Raw genomic sequence first — 18145 nt, forward strand, 5'->3', positions numbered from 1 at the left:
GAGGCCAGTCTGGGTTATAGAATGAGGCTGTATTTTTTTTTTTTTAAAAGGCAAAAATTAAAAATAAAACCCCAAAACTCACTATTGCCCAAATAGTAAATGAGACGGACTGCGGGTTGGGGCGACCTCTGCAGATTGGACCATTCCAGGTCTTTGGTGAACCGCGCGCCCGCGGCCTCCACCTGCCAGTCCCGGGGGCGCGCAGTGGGCGGGGCGCCGCTGCCATGGAGACTTGGCCCCACCCCCGCGCCCGCCCCTCAGCGTCGATTGGTCGCCCTTTGCTCCCTGACCCCGCCGCCGGGCCGCCGCTTCCTGCCGGGCGCCGAGCGCCGAGCGCCGCCCGCCGAGCGCCGCGTCTTCCCGCGCCGCCGCCCCGAGCTCCGCCCGCCGCGCGCTCCGCCCGCCGCGCCGCCAGGCTGCCCGGCGGCCGCCCAGAGCGAGGATGCGGCGGCGCTCGCGGATGCTGCTGTGCTTCGCGCTGCTCTGGGTGCTGGGCATCGCCTACTACATGTACTCGGGGGGCGGCTCCGCGCTGGCCGCGGGCGGGGGCGGCGCCGGCAGGAAGGTGAGTGCTGCGAGGCCTGTGCGCCGACCCGGGCCTGCGGCTGGGAGTCGCCGTGCACGGAGAGTGCTCCCCAGCTCGGGACAGCAGCCTCGGGGACCCTGGCCGGGACGCGCTCCTCAAGTTTTCTCCGGGCCCTCAGGCCAGCGGCGCGAGCCCCGGCCCAGTCCGGCTCACCCGGGGCTCTGGGTGCAGCGACTTGCCTCCCGCACGCGGGGCGCGGGCACCCGGAGCCACGTACCGCCCTGCACCAGGATCTTGGAGGCTGTTATCTCGCTGGCGACACTGCGCTCCACTCCCTGTGCTGCTGGGATTGTAGGGACAACCCTCCCTCCGGACTCTCTGCCCCCTGTTCCATACTCCGCCCAGCTCACCCCGGAGCCCCACTCCCTGCTCTGGGATCTTGGGGATCATTGTCACCCGAGACCCGGTGCGCCCCGAGCCACGTTCCGCCCAACTGGAACCCGCGACCCTCGCGTCTTGTACCCAGATCTTGGGGATCTTGGTCGGGCTGGAACCCTGGTGCTCCAGCGATCAGAGGCATGATTCTGCCCGATCCCCCTTATCCGGCAGTGAGGACGTTCCGAGATCCTACCAGACCTTCCTTCCCTCTTACTTGCTACGCTGCCCACTTCGGCCCTGGCCCCTCACGGCGGCGGGAACTGTCTAGTCTTTTGCGCTTGCATTTCCTAGCTCCAAGTCCCTCCTCGGTGTGTGTGTCTGATGGGTTCGGTGGTGAGGCCGTGGAAACCACAGGTCGCTTAGAGCTTACAGGTTCTGATTGAGCAGTCGTCTCGGCGGCTTGAGTACCTCGGCGTGAGGTCCTTGCCTTGGTTGGCGCTGTCTGGGCTGTTGTCTTCTCTCCGGAGGAGTTTGTGATGTTTTACTAGCTAATGAGCTTCAAAATATAGTTACCTTTTCCAAAGATTTGTAGCCTTCCTTACTTGATTATGAGTAACACTACAACGACCAGAAAAGAATGGAAGTAGACCACGGCTGAGGAAGCTAGGGCATAGGGTCTTGAGTAGGATGCACTGTCCATGAGCCGACTTTACCCCTAGTCGGATGCTGAATGTCAAAGGCACATGGCTGACTCCCTTTTTCTCTGGCATCTTCAAGTTATTCCTAGCTGCAGTTACCGAAGGAGGGAGGGAGGTGGAAGTGCCCTTTTGGCTCTGGAAGGGGTTCATGATTCGTTTTTATTTTCAGTAGTGAAAGTGGAAACAGTGTTTCCCTATGTTTGGCTTGTGTGGGGTTGACTCTGACTCTCAGCCCTGCTTTCTGAATGGTTGGTGTGTTGGGAGCCCCTGCTAGGTTTTAAGTCCAGTACGTGTGGCTGGTGGCAGCAGCCGGTTTTTTGAAAACCATTGTGACTCTGAGCAAATGTGGTTTGTACCAACTTTGCTTCCCCAGGAGACTTCCCTCGCCTTGGGAATAGCCTGGCTGCCGACAATGGACAATGCTTTTTTCCCATCCACACAAAGAAAAAGCAAACTGAGGAAGCCCTGGATCAGCACAGGTATATAGAAAGGCACCTGTGGCATTAGCCTCCCAGGGATGTCACCCTACTGCTGTCACATACTGCTCTGGCAAGCAGTTGGCTGGTCTCCCCATTAAAATCCTCTGGATGCCTCTGAGGTATAAGCTTTAGGTTTGAAGAATGCCTAAGACCTCTTTGTGATCTGATGGAGACCCAATAGAAAAAGCAAGTTGAGGACCTGGGTTCTGTTGTCAGTGAGCCATAAAATGTAGCCCTGGCTCAGAGCATCATGGTTTAGTGATCTGCGGGCCAAGGAAGTGATGTGTGAACCACAGTAGATTTGGAAATTCCAGTAGTGCTCCCACTGAGGTAGCAAGGTGGATCCTGAGAGAGGCAGAGGATGCCCCCAAACTGTGGAGTGCCGTCTTGAATCCCTTAGTGGCTTTAAACACTAGAAGGCTCCCCACATTTTGTTCATCCTCTTTCTTGATAAGAGGAAATGTGTGATTCCTTTAGCGTGTACGACATGAATGTGAGGATAAGAAGAGCAGCGTTACTGAAAGCTCGTAGGTTTTTTTTTTTTTTTTTTTTTTTTTTTTTTTTTTTTTGCTGTAAGTAGACAGCATTTTTTCCCTCGTATTTGGTGCTGATCATGGGGGAAGGGGGGGCTCGTGCTCCATCTTTGTTAGTTCTTCATGCTCTGCTGTTTTATTCTCAAGGGGCCCCAGGTCTCAGGATTGTGCTTTGGGGACTGTCTGAGGGCATCCTTTTAGGATCTCTGCTGCTTCAGCAGCCAGGCCAGACTGGGCACTGTGTGCCCTGCCTGCTGAACAACTCTGAGAACTGCTGTTCTCCATTTAGCAAAACCCAGGAAGTCAGCTCACCTCAGACTACAGACTGAATGAACTAAGGAGCTGAAAACCAACTGTCAGCATTTGCTGGAAAGCCCAGACTTGATGCTGAGGCTCCACGTTAAAGCAATTTATGCATAATGTTTAAAATTGCATTTCATTTGTGTAGGTATCTCCCCCTGCCATATTTACTCTCGCCTCCCTAAACTGATGATTTGCACTTCAAGAATGCCTTTCCTTTGAGCATCTTAAATGCTTTAAAATTTTAATCATGTTAAGTTTCCCTGGGGCCCTGGTATGCTGGCAGTGGATGGAGCTGCAGAGGAGGGAAGGGATTGCTGTTGAAAGGAAGCTGCCTCTGGCTGAAGTGTAGCAACAGGAAGGTTCCCAGTCTGAGTGAGAGCGGTGAGCTCAGCTGAGAGACTGGGGGTCCGTTCATGGACTGACTGAGAGCTTGAGGTACTGCTCTTCCTGGGAGCTGGGCCTCAGGTGCAGGTGTTTGGCGGTCAGGGTTAGACAGGAAGCATTGGGGAGGGGCTTCTGTTGGAACTATAGAGGGGACACTCACTGGGAGAACAGTAGGTTCTAAAAGCAGAGAAGGGACTTGAGCCTATGCTGTTCTGTAGAGGGCTTTCCACGGCAAGCTGGCTCACTCGATCATGTGGCTGATTTTGGAGGGAACCACTACCATCTTGAGTAGGTGTACAAGTGGATGGTGGCAGCATGGTGGCCCCAGCAGTGCTGGGGACATCTCGCTTTCTTCCTTTTGCTCAGTGACCCTTCCTCATCTCTGGCTCTCTGTTCTTTCATCAACGTTAGGAGAGCCACATCCTTATACCATGGCTTTGTTTGTTTTATTCTTTATTTATTTTAGTTCTTAGGATTATATGCTATTGATAAGCGACCAATAACCGATACAGAAAGAAGGAAAGAAAGAAATGAGAGGAAAATCCCCTGGCCCCAGAAAATGGGGTGAGCCAGAATCCTGTGAGGCCTTTCTTTCTGGCAAACTGTGTGCCTTGGTGTTTTCTTTGCATACCTCCTGAGGGACGGGTGTACAGGGTTCCTTCAGAGTTTGCATTGAACCTTGGGTTCTGTTAATGAGCCATTTGTGGGGAAATTCTAGGGACATCTGTCCCAGCTCTGGACCCAGCTGTGGTGTCATAAGGGGGTTCCTGGTAGCCAAGGTGGGTGGGGTGCGTACCCTGACTTGAGGGGAAGTCCATGATGGCAGAGAGTGTTGGACCTGTGCCTGAATCTTGGCAGGACAGGCTCCAAACTCCCCACTCTTCCTGATCCCTGGTTAGGAGGCGTGTCTGGGGTTATCCAAGGCTGACAAGAGGCTGCCACACGGTGTCCTGACCTTTGTCAGCAGGGTACCAGTGATAGGCATGCAATTTAAGAAAGGCCACTTGCACTATGTATGACACAGACCTGTCATCCTGGTACTTAGGGGTGGAAGCAGTAGGATCAGGAGTTCAAGGTCACGGTTTCTTACATATCACCTTCAAGTCTAGGCCAGCTTGGGCTCTATGAGACCCTGCTCTAAAACAATGGTGAGAGTGCAGTGGAGGTGGGAAGACTGCCAGGGAAAGCCCAGCATAGCCTCATCTACCCTGTAAGATAAGCCTCCTTAAGGAAAATAAAGTCCCCTGCTCCAGAATTCTGTTGTGGCTGCCCAGGGGAGTGCAAACACTTTAGAAACAGATTGGGACCCACAAACACTAGAAAGATACCCAGTTATGCCCTGGACCCTCCAGCAAAGGTGAAAATGAACCTGTTTACCAGGCGCTAGGGCCATCAGTCTGTTCTGCTTGCTGGGTGAGCTGCTGTGGGGTGGCGGTGGCGAGGCCCTGGAAGCAGGGAGAGTTTTTCTGAATCTTTTGGTCTGCTGGAAGAAAGGGAGTGAAGGGAGTTTGGGGTGGGGTGGGGGTCGGGGGTAAGGATGGGGTTGTTGGCTGCCCTTCTTGTCAAGGAGGTCTGTGAGAGGCGGTAGGCAGACAGGGATGCATGTAGCTTCTCTGCTGCCGCCCTAGTCTCGGGTTTCTAAGAAACACAATGTCAGCCCAAGGCTGCTGTGGTGCTCCTACCCAAAGTCATATTCAGAGGTGGCTGCCTGGGCACTGGGGGAGGCTCACACAGAGCTCAGGAAGGCTGCAGGTGTTTCTGGCGAGTTCTTGGTCAGTCTCCTGTGGGCTCAGCTGAAAACACCGGGAGAGACCTGGGCCTTGGCCCAGCCTACTCCCTGAGGTCTTGTCTTTGTCTCCCCATGCAGCTTGTTTGAGAACTTAGCTTGATGGTGACACGGAGATTTGCTGGCTAGGCAGGGAGGAGTCATGCCAGGCCAGACAGTCCGGTAGCCACTGTCTTGTCCACTGTCCCAGGCTCTAATTGCTTGCTTCTCCCTGCCCACCGTCCCTGTATTTTTGAGAAAGTCAATCTTCCTCCTGTCCCCTTTCCACACTGAGCAGCTAAGGGTGAACTCTGTCACCCACTATGGTTCCTGTGCCCACTTCCCTGTCTTGTCAAAACAGGTGTTACAGGTGCTGAGTGCTGGAACGCTCACCTCTTGTCAGTGACTTGAGGTCTGGCCTTGCCTTGAGCAGAAGTGCTTGTCTACCCACATGGTCTCGGCTCCTTCCTGCTCAGGTCCCTTTTGATGCAAGAACTCAGTAGTGCTTCCCACAAAGGCTGCCAGGAGCTTGAGAACAGGCTGGGCCAGGTAGGCAGCTTGCCTAGCTGGATGGTCACTGCTACTCTGATGTACCAGAGCCGCTCACCACAGCAGAACTTGACCTTGATCTCTCTGGGTGGGAAGACTTCCTGGCCTTTGGCCTGAGCATTATATTTAGGAGGTGAGGGCGGGTCAGGCTTCAACATCAGTCAGCTCACCTGCTGGAGCCCTTTGCTCTTTTAGGTTCCCATCCTGGAGTGGGTCTGGATTTGCTAGCACCCTCCTGACGTGGTCTGGACTGTAGAGCTGGCACCTCCATACTTAGTCTTCTGTAATCCTTTTTCTTCAACCCCAAGGCTCCCTTCTTTGTAACATGCTCTGTAGTTTGTGTGTCATAGGGAAACAAAGGACATTCCATTGAACCGAATAACATGCTTTCTTATCATTCAACGTTTTTATTTTCTACATACCGATAAAGCCCTTTCAGACTTAATCAGACATTGATTTTTCTATGTACCACTCTTGCACACAGACACAAAGGAGATCATAAGTGAATATTTGGGGTCAGGCATCCCCGAAACTTTTCTGAGTCCAGCCACTTTCTGTTTGCTTTTCTCCGTTGTCCACTGTGTCACCAAGATCGTTGGTGACAGCATTTCCCAAGGGAGGGGGACCATAAAAGTGCTAAGGGTCATTGGCTCTGCCTCAAGGCAGCTTGGCAGTTATATAATTAGCCACCCCTAATTCTACACGCCTCCCCTGAATCCTGCTGAATTCTCCATTTCACTGGCTGCTTTCGGCTTATCCTGACAGGATTTCTAGGGATCGCTGTTTTGGGATTTTCTTTTAAGCTTTTGACATATGTCCTGCGGATTGCGATGCCGAACCTGTGGTGATGATTTGGGGCCCTAGCCTGGCTTACAGAGACTTGGGTGGTTTGGGGGAGGCTTACTCCAGTTTCTCATGATCAGTGGTAAGCAAGGATTGGTCATCTCAGAATGGACCAGTCAGGGCTCTACTCTTTGTCATCTTTGAGAGCCCAGTTGCTCTCTGGGCCTCTATGTGACAGAGGAGGCTGGCCTCTGTCTACTCTGTTCCCAGAGTCCTGATAGATGTTTACTTCTTATTTCAGAGAGCAACTGAGAGTGTGCACCCATTCAGAAAACATGCTGGAGTATTCACCATATAAGAGGTCCCCTTGGGTGCCAGGTTGCAGAGGGGCAATCGTGTCTTACATTGAGATTTCAGTTAAAAGGTAGCTAGTGTATTTTGAGGTGCCCCTTTGGTGGATGAGAAACACGCAGTGAGGTTTTATCAGTGTTGCTCTGAAGTCCTGGAAGATCCTGACAGGAAAGCATTCACCATTTGTGTTGATTGATTTCTACTCCTAGTGATACCCCACCAGGAGCACTTGTGGCTGAGTGTGAACCAAGGTAGACACAGGTCACTGTCACCTAAGCTGCCTTCAGTAGCTCACAGCTTTTTACCTAACAAGGCTGGTGTGGCCAGTCAATGGGGGGTTTCTTGATTGCCCTGTATATCTGTGTCAGTACCCTGCCTTTTCTGTAAGGTGTAATTCTTGGTGACTTCAACTTATATCAGCCTTGACACTGTAACTCCTGAAAGGCTCTGAGTCCTGCTGTCTGTCTTGCTTCTCTGTAGGCCTAGGGCAGCACTGGGCTGGCAAGTTTTTCCTTTGAACACATTGCCAGACTGTCCCCCAGGTCACACAGTAGCACAGTCAGACTGTTTTAAGGTCTCAACAGCTACCTATGATAAGGCTTCTGGGAAATCCAGCACTGGATGGGCTGTTTTCAATCTGCCCTTGACACACAGGCACAGATACCAGGTCTTCCTCTTGTACTCAGCCACAGTTTCGGGCCAGGAGTGCTGATTACAGGGTTATTGTCTGCTTATCCTCTGTCAGAACTGCTGATGTAGATGAGCAGAAAGCTTGGGTGGTCTGAGGACCAGGCCCGAGCCTGGCACTGTGAAAGGGTGGTGACCTCAGCTTACCAGCCTTACCACTGAGCTCACAGAGGCAGGTAAGGGCTGGGGTGGCGCAGTCCTGACAGAGGAGAGAGACCAAGAACGCATAGCGGTAGCATCAGGGAATAGCATGGCCACCGTCCTCTGCCTAGGATGGCGTGAACGAGTTGATGTCCTTTGTTTTAGGAAGGGATGAACTATCTACCTTTCCTGGCTTAGGCTGTCATCATATCAGTAGTGTTTGATTTTAGAGTTTTTCTCCCCAACGGGACATGGGCGGCACACACTGTCATTTGCCTGTTCTGGCCGCCCAAGCTGCCTGGGTCCAGGAGCCGGTCCAGTGGTTTGCAAACAGTAGCTTCTTTGCCACCTGAGCACTGAGGCATGGGGATTCTAATGCTCAGGGCTGCACAGAAACTCTGACGGCCACCTTGCAGGGTCTGGAGACAACCTGGAAACTGCACTGGAGCTGCCTCTGGGTTCCTGTGTAGGACTGGTATGACGTGGCAAAGAGGATATAGCCAAGTGGCTTGGGCCTCAGCCAGGCTGCCTGCGTATAAATTCCTGCTTCCTGGGTGGCTCCGTGACCTCAGGGAAGTCACTTAGCCTTTCTGTGTGGTTTTATCTTTTGCCTGTCTCAGCAGTTTCCAGTGTACAGCGTGTTAGTATGTATAAACTGTTTGGACTGGCCCTGCTGTGCTCACAGCAGATGTGACGCTTGTTGTTAGTGCTAAGTGTTAAAGGTGGGAGCCACATAATGACGGACAGTGAAGGGAGCCTCTGCGCCATGGGGATGTCATCTCGTACAGTGGGTTGCTTGGGAAGAGCTGAGATGAAAGGACCCTGCACCCTTGCTCCTTCCTCACCTGAGGATGGCAGACTGGGCGGTGTCCCACTGTGAGAGCCAGTGCACAGACCGCAGCCTTCACTCCTCATGGTGAGAGCCATAGTGCACAGACTGCAGCCTTCACTCCTCATGCTGGGTTTCTCAGTTCTTTCCCAATTTCACCCTTTCATCCCTTGTAACTTGTCTTTGAAAATTTGTATCAGGATGCATGTTTTAACTGTGTAGCTGTGTAATTAATTTTTAAAACTAATTGTTAGTTGGTTATTTCAACATCTTGAGTGGTTACTATCTGAAACTTTCCCACAAACTTTCTTTTGGTTTCCTCAGTTCAGCTCTGCTTGCCGTTGGGATGGTGGGTGACCGACACAGGCAAGATAGATACAGAATTGTGACTGCACAGCACAGCTGCTGCAGGGCTGAGGCCTGGTCGGCCAATTGGCTCAGCGTTTACACAGTTACTCTTGGATTGCAAATTAGCAAATTTTACTTCATAATGATTGCAGCAAAGAATAAAGTCTGGATGTTGGTGAGGATGCTGGGCAGGAGGAAGGCCATCACTCAGCCCTGCGTTACCCTGGAGTGGCTCTGGGTTCCTGTCTGCACGGTTCACAGTGAAGAGGGGCGTGGTGGGGTCCGTGAGAGATGAAGGTGGGGTCCAAGGGTGCAGTGAGGTTCCTTTGCTGCCTTCACATGCTCATGTGCTCTTTCTCCCTCCTGCTGGAGATGGGCTTTCTGGGAGCAGCCACAGCTGAGCTGGCCGATGGGGAACAGTGGCTTTCCCCATCTTCCTGGACCATCTCCCTTCTTTGGGCCACCTGGGGTTGTCTTGGATCTAGGAAGGCCCCTGTTGTTAAGGAGACACTCTGGGTCTGTGAGGCTGTGTTTTGAGTTGGACCTATTTTAAGGTGTTTCCACAAGCCAAAGTATAGTGTCCCAGGGCAGTGGCAGTCGAAGGCCTCAAAGACTAACAGGTGGCTTTGGTGAGCGGACTGGGGCTACTGAACACGGTTTGGTTTGCTTTGCCTTTCTGGCGCCAGAGGTATCCAGGCAGGCTCTACTCTTCCCCCTTGAGGTCCTCCAGTGGTCCATGCCCATCCCTTGGTGGTCCACTCTTGAGATTATCTGATGCACCCTGATGTCTCTAGGTGGTGCCCTCCCCTAGGTCCCCTGCCTCTAGCCTCCCGGCCCCCAGTCCCTAATACATTAATGTGTCCCTGAGAGGCCAGTGTAGAACTGTCCTCCCAGCCCCCAGGTCCCTAATGCATTAGTGTGTCCCTGAGAGGCCAGTGTAGGACTGTCCTTCCATCTGAGTCATCCTAACCTGAACGTCTGTGGTCACCTGCAAAGGCCTGTTGACCTTTCTTCATGGAAGGAGTTTTGGATAATGACCTGCATCTGAGATTCTAGCCACTCCTCCCGTCACCTCCCAGCTAGCTCTGTGTCCTTCTGCCCCATCCGCATGTGGTCCTGTAGTCCTGGGAGGTGATGGACAGTATCGAATGTGGAGGGTAACTGAAGTGGAAACCTGAGGGTTCTTTGAGAAGTCGGTTAGATGGTGTTTTGCTGGGGCAAACACGCGAAGGAACATTTCGTTAAAGTGGACACAGTTGTGAAAGGCTAAGGCAGACTCGTGAAGGAAGGTTTCGCTGAAGCAGACACAGGAGAGAGGAAGTTCTGCTAAAGCAAGCACATGTGAAAGGACATGTTATGAAGGATTCTTTGCTAACGACACACATGTATTGGTCTGCCTTACACTGTGTAGTTGAGTTGCATTTCTTGGAACTCCATAGAGAGACACACACCAAATACCTCTGGTGATGTGCTGCAGTTTCTTGCTGCTTCCCTGACTTGAGCTGATTCAAGGCACGTGTGAGACAATGCACATGGAGGACACGTGATGTCTGGAGGGTGTAAATAGGACTCTACAGAGTGACAGAGACAGCTTGGCTTGCTGGTGCAGTTAGCTGTGCAATGCTTACAGGTCTCTCATCTTCAATGATCTTTGCTTCCCTGAGAGAGGCACAGCTGAGAATGTCTCCTGGTCTCCTCCTGGTCCCTTCTGCTGACTTGAGCCTAGGCTGAGGCCTGGTGTCTCTGCTAGGTCAGGTCACTGCTGTTGTTAACCCTGCTCTACCAAACTCGACTGCTGGTGTGTCTGTGAGGTGTTTGCCAGTGGATTGAGCTGCCACTGCCTGCTAACCTATGAACTTAACTGCTGATTTCCAGACAACACAGACAGGAGTTGCTCCGAAGAACCTTTCTTTTCCGCTACTTCTGGTGGGTGGTAAGTTACAAGGAAGGTTATAGTGTTTAAGAACCATCATTAAAATTAGGATTTGAAAAAATTAAAGTTACGGGTAACTGAGTGTTAGCTCTGTCTGTGGCTATAGGTAAGTTGGGTGCCATCCATGCTAAGGTGAATATTTTTGGTGGTTCTGCTGATTTGGGGTTACCTGTGCTCTGTAAGTCAGCCGACACACTCATTGGGTCTGGTTATTTTTAGTCTTTTGGTGGTGCCCTGTCCAGGGTGTGTGTGTTTGTTTCCATCGCCCCAAGGCAGTTCATACAACGCTGTGTGTCTCTCTCCCCCCAAGAGGCTCTTTTTGTCCCCTCTCAGTGTTTGAGCTGCGGGAGAGTCTGGCTCAGACGCCTCTCCTATACTCTGTTTTACTCCAGCATGACAACTATCTGTCAAGAGGGAGGCTTTGCACAAGAAGAATAGCTGACAGAGTCTGGAACGTTGGCCATCCTGGCTGATAGTCAGAAGGCCATAGGCGGGAAGGCATGTAGTAAAAGCCACTCAGCAGCTGGGCTGGTGAAGGGAGTAGGCTGTCTGCAGCCTCGAGTGCTCGCAGTGTGTCAAGGATTTAAAGCCCAACTCCAAGGCATTGGTACGTCCTTCAGAAAGCTGCCTTATGCTGCAGTCAGGGAACATGTGTAACATTGAGCGTTCTCAACATCTTAACTCAGTGTGTCTGGACTGATTGGGACCAGTTGTAGCTTTGTGGCCCAGAGTGGTAGCTATCCCCGTGGCCTGTTAGCCTTAGTGGGTGGTTGATAGCCCAGCCTACTGTCCGTCTTCTCCAGCCTGGAGGAAAGGGCACTACCAGATGCTATGCGCATGCTGTTGGGTGAGCTGGGCCTCCCTTCCCAGAACCCAGTGTATGGGTTCTAAGTCTTTTTGCCCTTTTATACTGGAATCTGCTGTGTGAAGAGGTCCTCAATGCTGGTCAAGGTCAAGAGTCAGCCTTGTTTCTGAGGTGAACTTGATTTTCTCCCCAGGTGCAGTGGGTACAAAGGTTAGGCGAGACCCCACTTCTCTTGAAGCCCTTCACTGAGGTTGCGCCAACCTGCCTCAGCTGTGTTTGCATTAAGCCGTTAGATCCTGGTGCATCTGTAAGTGGAGTCGCAACCTGCACTCGATGGGGAAGAGGTAGCTGCACAGTGCAGAGCTAGGTCAGGGAGTCTCCTAAGACTCAGGATCAGAGTTTTGGTCATTGCTCTCAGGACAGTCCTTCCCTCTGAGCCTCTGAATTCTTAGTGTCCTAGCTGAGTTTTTGAAACTGTTGCTACAATATTGTTACATTGGTAAAGCTTTCAGACAGGACAGAGATAAATTTCTGTGTTTGTGTGTGAAATGTTGTTGGGGATATCATGAGAGGGCACTTGGAGCCCATACACAGGTTCACCCCCAGTCAGAGCCCCTGAGGAATTAGACTCTTGCTGCACTAGCAGCTAGTTTGACGCTGAGTGAAAGGAATAAAGGAAACCTACGTTCCTTGGTCTCAGCTACTTCCTTGAGGGGTAAGATGCTGCAAATCCTGGAGACTAATGGCTCAGAGCTGTTGAAGACTCACTGGTTATCACTTGATAAGCCCTTACACATGCCAAGGACAACCCAGTGTTCTGTGACAAAACTTTTCCTGGGGAGATACAACACACACACACACGTGTACTTGCTCCATGTAGGGAGTCCACCACAGACTAAAGTATGGAATCTACCAGAGTCCAACTTGGTGGACCAGTGAGTTTTATTGGGGTTACCTACAGGAACATGGGTGAGGGGTCACTTACAGGAGCAGGATGACTCAAGGACAGTGCATCATCAAAGGCCACCCCAGCATGGGTGACGGCTCACAGAGCTCAGCAGCTCAGCATGTGTTGAAGAGTGCCCTTTCCAGGTGCTGCAGTTGGTCTAAACCTCTTCCAGGCAGTCTGGCTGATTTCTGCTTCCTTCAGTGCTGTCAGGAGTGGAGCAGCCGGGGGGGGGGGGGGGGGGGCTTTTCTAAGGCTTCTCGTGCTGGGTGGGGTCCTCTGATCAGGGTCTTGTCTGATACTCTCGTACTGTTACGATGGCGTCTGGTCTTCCGATTTGGAAGACCCAGTTACTGGCCTCTACAGTCAGAGTTGCTTCTTCTCACAGGAGTCTCAGTGAACTTGCTCCTTCCTTGGAGAACTCATTCTCAGCCCCAACCCATCTGCCCCTGCTGTGACACGGAGCTAGGGCTGCACCAAGCTTTGTCCCAGCACAGTGCCGACCTCCACTGGAAGGTGACCTGAGAGGGAGGGATCAGTGAGGGGGAGGTGACAACTTGGTCCCTCTTTGGCTCCTGTTGCCCCTGCTGTAGTCTTCTTCATGGCACTAACAGACTTTGCTCCTCACCCCAGGAAAAGAGCATCTCACCCTGTGGTCTCTGTCCCAGGGACTTTAACCTCAAGTGTCCCAGCCCTGGTAGGTGGGTACAGAGGCTCAGTCTGACCTCCCTGGATTTCCTTATACCAAGGTAGAGGCTGCTTCTGCAGTTGAGCCCCCCACCCCCCGACATATGTAAAAGTCACTTGACCACCATGTTACCCAGGTGGCCATTTATGTGGGGACTGCTCTATTGGAGAAATACCTGTAGTTCTGGGTAGATTCTGGCTGATTGTGTGGCCTGCTTTCCAACACTGTAGTCAGCATAGATGCATTCCACTTATTTAGACTGTGGTTCATGAACGCTTAACGGAGTTGCACTCGCTCCTTCTGACCTGACTATTGGTGTGTGTCTCAGAGATGCTCTCCTCTGTCCAGCCATGTTCCTACGCCTCAGGGAGATCGGATGGGCATCTGAGGGAACAAGTGTGAAATCACAGTGCTCAGCCATCTAGGTTGCTCACCTGTAAAGGTACTGGCTGCATGTCTTGCTTGGTAAACCGCTGAACAAAAGCAGTGTGGTGCAGAAAGGGTTTACTGGGTTTACAGGTCCCAGCCCATCATAAGGGAAGCTGAAGTTTAACTTCAGAGGAATAGCTGCTTACTGGCTTGCTTTTGATACAACCCAGGACTACCTGTCCAGAGATGGCCCCACCCACAGCGGGCTAGGCCCTCTCTCATTAATCACTACTCAAGAAAATCCCACTGGCTTGCCCATGGGCAAATCTGATGGAGGCAATTCTTCAGTTGAGGGTCTCTCTTCCTAGATGACTCTAGTTTGTATCAAGTTGACAAGAAGTGACAGCACATAACCAGCACAGTGCACAGGACCTGTGTTCATGCGTGACCTTAGTTTAATTCCCAGAAACCACTGTGAAGGAGAAAACCAGCTTCTGAAAGCTGTACACACACACACACACACACACACACACACACACACACACACACACACCATACACGCGTACAATCCTAATACAATTAAAACTTCATATACAGATTCAAAACCAAAACAGGAAGTGTAGGACCATGTGACGTGGGGCATGATGCGAGCGTGGGAGGCAGAACCAGTGAAGGATCCGGATCCTGCAGCTCCTGGGCTGATCTTGGCTCTGCTTCTCATCTGTGTTTAGTTAAGTGTTCAGCAGGGTCTAGCATGATAGATGGTGTCCCCAGGTCAGTCAGCAATCTGGGGCCGGGGGAGGGAGGGCTGCTAGGACCCTCCTGGTTTTGGCCTATGAGTCAACAGGTCAGAGAAACCCCTTCAGTTAAGCATACTTGTATATGGGTAGCCAGAACAAGAAAGGCAATCATTCACATTTTCTCCAAAACCGGGTAGCTCCATATGAAGAGTTGTTGTTTTTCCTCAAGATAGTTTGTCTGTGCCACTCTGTCCTGGGGCTCGCTCTGTAGACCGGGTCTTGAACTCACAGAGATCCACCTGCCTCCATCTCCTCTTATTGCTGGGATCTAAAGGTGTTCGACACCACTGCCTGGCTTGAAGGGGTTTTTGGTAGCCTTTCAACTTGGTTAAGACTCATGTGGTGCTGAGTTCAAGGTTGTGAGAGACAGTTCTGGTTACCGTTCATGGGGGGTGGGGTGACAGGGAGTGAAGGTGTGCTCATGTCTGTGTTCATTTAAGGAAGCGCCTGGATCTGATGTGTGGCTCTGCCCCAGGCCAAGGCGAGGATTACTGCCGCTTGGCTCTAATAAGCAAGGAAGCCTTGGCGAGCAGCACACAGATCAGCATGGACCAGTCCGAGGCTCGTAAGCCCAACGCCAAACCTGAGGCTCATTAATTATTAACTTGGGGCAGGAGTGTCTTGTTGGTTTGTGTGTAACCCATTGCCTGCCCAGGGTTCCTGGACCACCAGAGAACAGCTTTCAGGCTCTGTCTTCACAGATGGGAAGTGGATTCTGGGTCGTGACCCCTCCTGTGTTACCTGTGCTCATAGCTCTTCACAAGGTGGTCAGGGCCGAGTGATGCCATGCAGGTAAAACCGGGCACATTTTAGAGATCCCTAGAACTCATGATCACCTGGCTGCCTCTGCCACTCCAGAGTGTTATCAACACATTGTTCTCAGTCTCCAGCTGGGTAGCTGTGCAGTGTTGACAGGCAGTGACTTAGCCACTGGAGCTGAGAGCTGCCCCCAAATGTGGGCAGGTCCCAGCAGGTCCCAGGGGATATGCTTATGCCATGAGGGGTCAGATAGAGACCAAACACACACCCCTGATGCAAGCAGTCAGAAGGCAGATGCAAGTGGATCTCTGTGGCCAGTACAACCATCTCAACCCTGCCCCTTGCAACAAACAAACAAACTCCACAGGAAACTCTCTCACCAAACCAAACCTTGGGAGGCTTTCTTGCTGCCCTGTCTCCTCCAATAGAAAAAGCTGCCAGGGGGGATGAAGGGATCTCTGCGGTGTTGCCTAGGGTACAGGTGGTGTTGATGCAGATCCTGCCTGCTCTGCTCCTCACAGTTTGAATTCTGAGATGGCTGGGTCTACATCCTGGCAAGTGTGAGGAATTCTGGCTTCAGAGGGTGGTGGCCTTCAGCCCCGCCCCGTGTTGGTGAGTGGTCTGCAGCATCAGGGGATAGCACATTCTGCATCCCTGATTCCAAGGCTCCTTCTCACACCTGGGCCTCATGGACTCGGGACAGCCTGGTGCCTGAATGGATATGACCTTGGGTCTGGCTACCCTGTGTCACTAGCTGGGAGCCCAGCTGCCATGCTTAGGCATTCTGCCACTGTAATGGGGGAGGGGAGCCGTGTGGAGGGCCAGGTAGGTTGAGGCCTTTGGCAAATAAAGGCCCAGCACCAGGACCAGCAGTCTCCCAGGTAGACTTCCATGCCACCCAGTCCCCAAGGATCTGAGATGCAGACCCTTGTTCAGTCCAGTCTGTGGAGACCGGCAGCTTGAACTGCCTGCTGTGATGGACTCTAATGTTCCTGTGGATATGCTCAGTGAGGCCCAGCAGAGTGGGGCCTTACTCGGCTGGACATGGCAGGGGCTCATGGGGGTTCTCACCAGCCTGATGCTGCCTAGATGCTTTTGGTTTAAGACAGCACCCAAGTTAGACGGCACCACAGTTAGCACCCCAGTTAGCTGTGTGAGCCTTCCCATTCTAGCACCTACCACATTAGCTGAGAGAGTTCTCTCTTTTAAGAAGGTTCTAATTACTGAGCTACAATATTAACACATGTTATCTGTGGTGATTAGGACTAAGGCAGCCTGGCTGTGCAGCTTAGTCATCTGCTTAAGTGGCCAGCAGTGTGTCAATGCACAGCTTATCAGGGACCCCGGGGCAGGGTAGTTAGAGGAGTGCTGGCAGCCTCCCTGCTCCTCCACGCCTCCTGCTCCTCCCCTTCCTCCTTCTTCCCCTTTTCTCCCTTCCTTTTTGGCTCCCCTCTTCCTCCCCTGCCCCTTTCTCCTCCCTCCTGTTTTCTTTCCCCTACCCCCTTCACCATGCACCCCACCTACCCCACTTACCCCGCCTTTCTTTCCTCCTACCCCTTCGTTCTATTCTGGGCTCCTCTCTTCCACTTCCAGTCCTCTCTTCCCCTCCTTCTTCCCCTTCTGTCTCTTCACCAGGCTCTCTTTCCCCTTCACTGATGACTGATCTCAGCTCAGAGGCAGCTGTGTAGTGAGTCACTCTGAGTGATCCTGGTGGCTGAACCTAGAAGTCACGTTTCTCTCTGGGTTTGATCCACATGGATTCTCCTGCCCAGCCTCCTTGAGAAAGCTGAGACAGCTGAGGAGTGTATCCCACAGTGAGTGGTCCCTTCTTGCATCTGGTGGTTAAGACACAAACCAAAGGCTCCTCCCACTGTAATTAATGTTTGTTGTGAGGATTTCAAAACCACAGTGAGTGCTCTAGAGTTCACGGAGAAGGCAGAGAGTGGCAGAGAGGGAAAGGGCTCATTGGGTATTGCATAATTCTAGCCCAGGGCCATAGATGGCTTCATCTAATAATATATGCCAAATGGCTATTATTGTTTGCTGTGCTGGGATTCGAACGGCTGTTGTGTGTATGAAGCAAGTGCTATGCCACTGAGCCACACAAAGTAAATAAACTAAAGTGTAATAACAACAAAAAAGATTCATGGATGGTAGGCCTTTTGTTAGACTGTTTTGCAGAAGAGTAATAATATAGTATCTTTGTCTATTCAGCTAACAGAGGACTTTAACTAAGGTTGTTTCTTTTTGGCTGTTACAAGTAACACTGTTTCTTATAGTTTCACATTCAGGTGAAACATTCTGTATGGAATTTTAAACAATTTTATTTTAGAGAAGTAAGGTAGCATGTACCAAAGTACATTGTATTAGAAACAAAGACGGGTTGGTGATGTAGGGCAAAGTATATAGTAAATCTTTAGCTTGCCTTCTGCAAAATAGTTAATGTAACTAACTATGTATCTGTATTTCAAGGATCCATATGAGTTACTATGTGAAACTTCAGATGAGTTACTATAAAAAGGGGTGTATATGTGTTTATAGGGGACTTATATGGCTAGGTGACCCTAGGTGATCAATTGACTAATTATAAATATTAACACTAGATAATACATCCTGGTTTATGTGTGTGTGTATGTGTTCTGTAAATATCTACAGTAGTTTTATCATGATTTAATTCAAGACACTTCAGGCACTTTCTATTCTGTCCTTGCCAAGGCTTAAACTGTCTGGCACTGTTTGTGGAGTGAGGTTTGAAGCCATTTCTGAGTTGTGTGGCTTCTAAGAGTAGTGGTGCCTACTTGGAACTGGCTTTCTTTGTCTCTTGTCTTTCTCCTTTTATGTAATTCTGTCCTTACAAGTATGACATTCATGAGGAGGAGAAGCATTCTTCCCTAGACCTCCTACACACAGGCGTATAGCTTGTAGGTTTGCTGTATCCATTCCCAGGATGTGTTTGTTGAACATTTACTCCATGCACATGGCTTACCGTGATGCGAGGTGAGCCACAGGAACATATACCCCAAGACCAATCTGAGGTGGGGGAGAGTTTTCAGATGACGTGGACTGCACACAGAGCCATCCTGGGCCAGCC

The 18145-nt window shown here is 51.3% G+C and overlaps 1 protein-coding gene and 1 long non-coding RNA gene across 2 annotated transcripts in view; one reads left to right on the plus strand and one right to left on the minus strand.

Moving 5' to 3' along the window:
• Window positions 1-366: 366 nt before the first annotated feature.
• Window positions 367-18145, plus strand: part of Galnt2 (polypeptide N-acetylgalactosaminyltransferase 2) — a 115235-nt gene continuing 97456 nt past the window's right edge. The window contains exon 1 of the mRNA XM_034522389.2: window positions 367-565. Within this exon, the coding sequence (XP_034378280.1) occupies window positions 443-565 (123 nt within the window). The 5' untranslated portion in view covers window positions 367-442. The remainder of the gene's footprint in view (window positions 566-18145) is intronic.
• LOC143435016 (uncharacterized) lies at window positions 12457-16872 on the minus strand. The gene is made up of 3 exons (XR_013104978.1): window positions 16588-16872; window positions 13302-13510; window positions 12457-12959 (listed from the first exon to the last, which is right to left on the minus strand). It is a non-coding gene; the product is annotated as an uncharacterized LOC143435016 (long non-coding RNA).

Source organism: Arvicanthis niloticus, chromosome 18 (assembly GCF_011762505.2).
Source record: "Arvicanthis niloticus isolate mArvNil1 chromosome 18, mArvNil1.pat.X, whole genome shotgun sequence".
Taxonomy (NCBI): Eukaryota; Metazoa; Chordata; class Mammalia; order Rodentia; family Muridae; genus Arvicanthis; species Arvicanthis niloticus.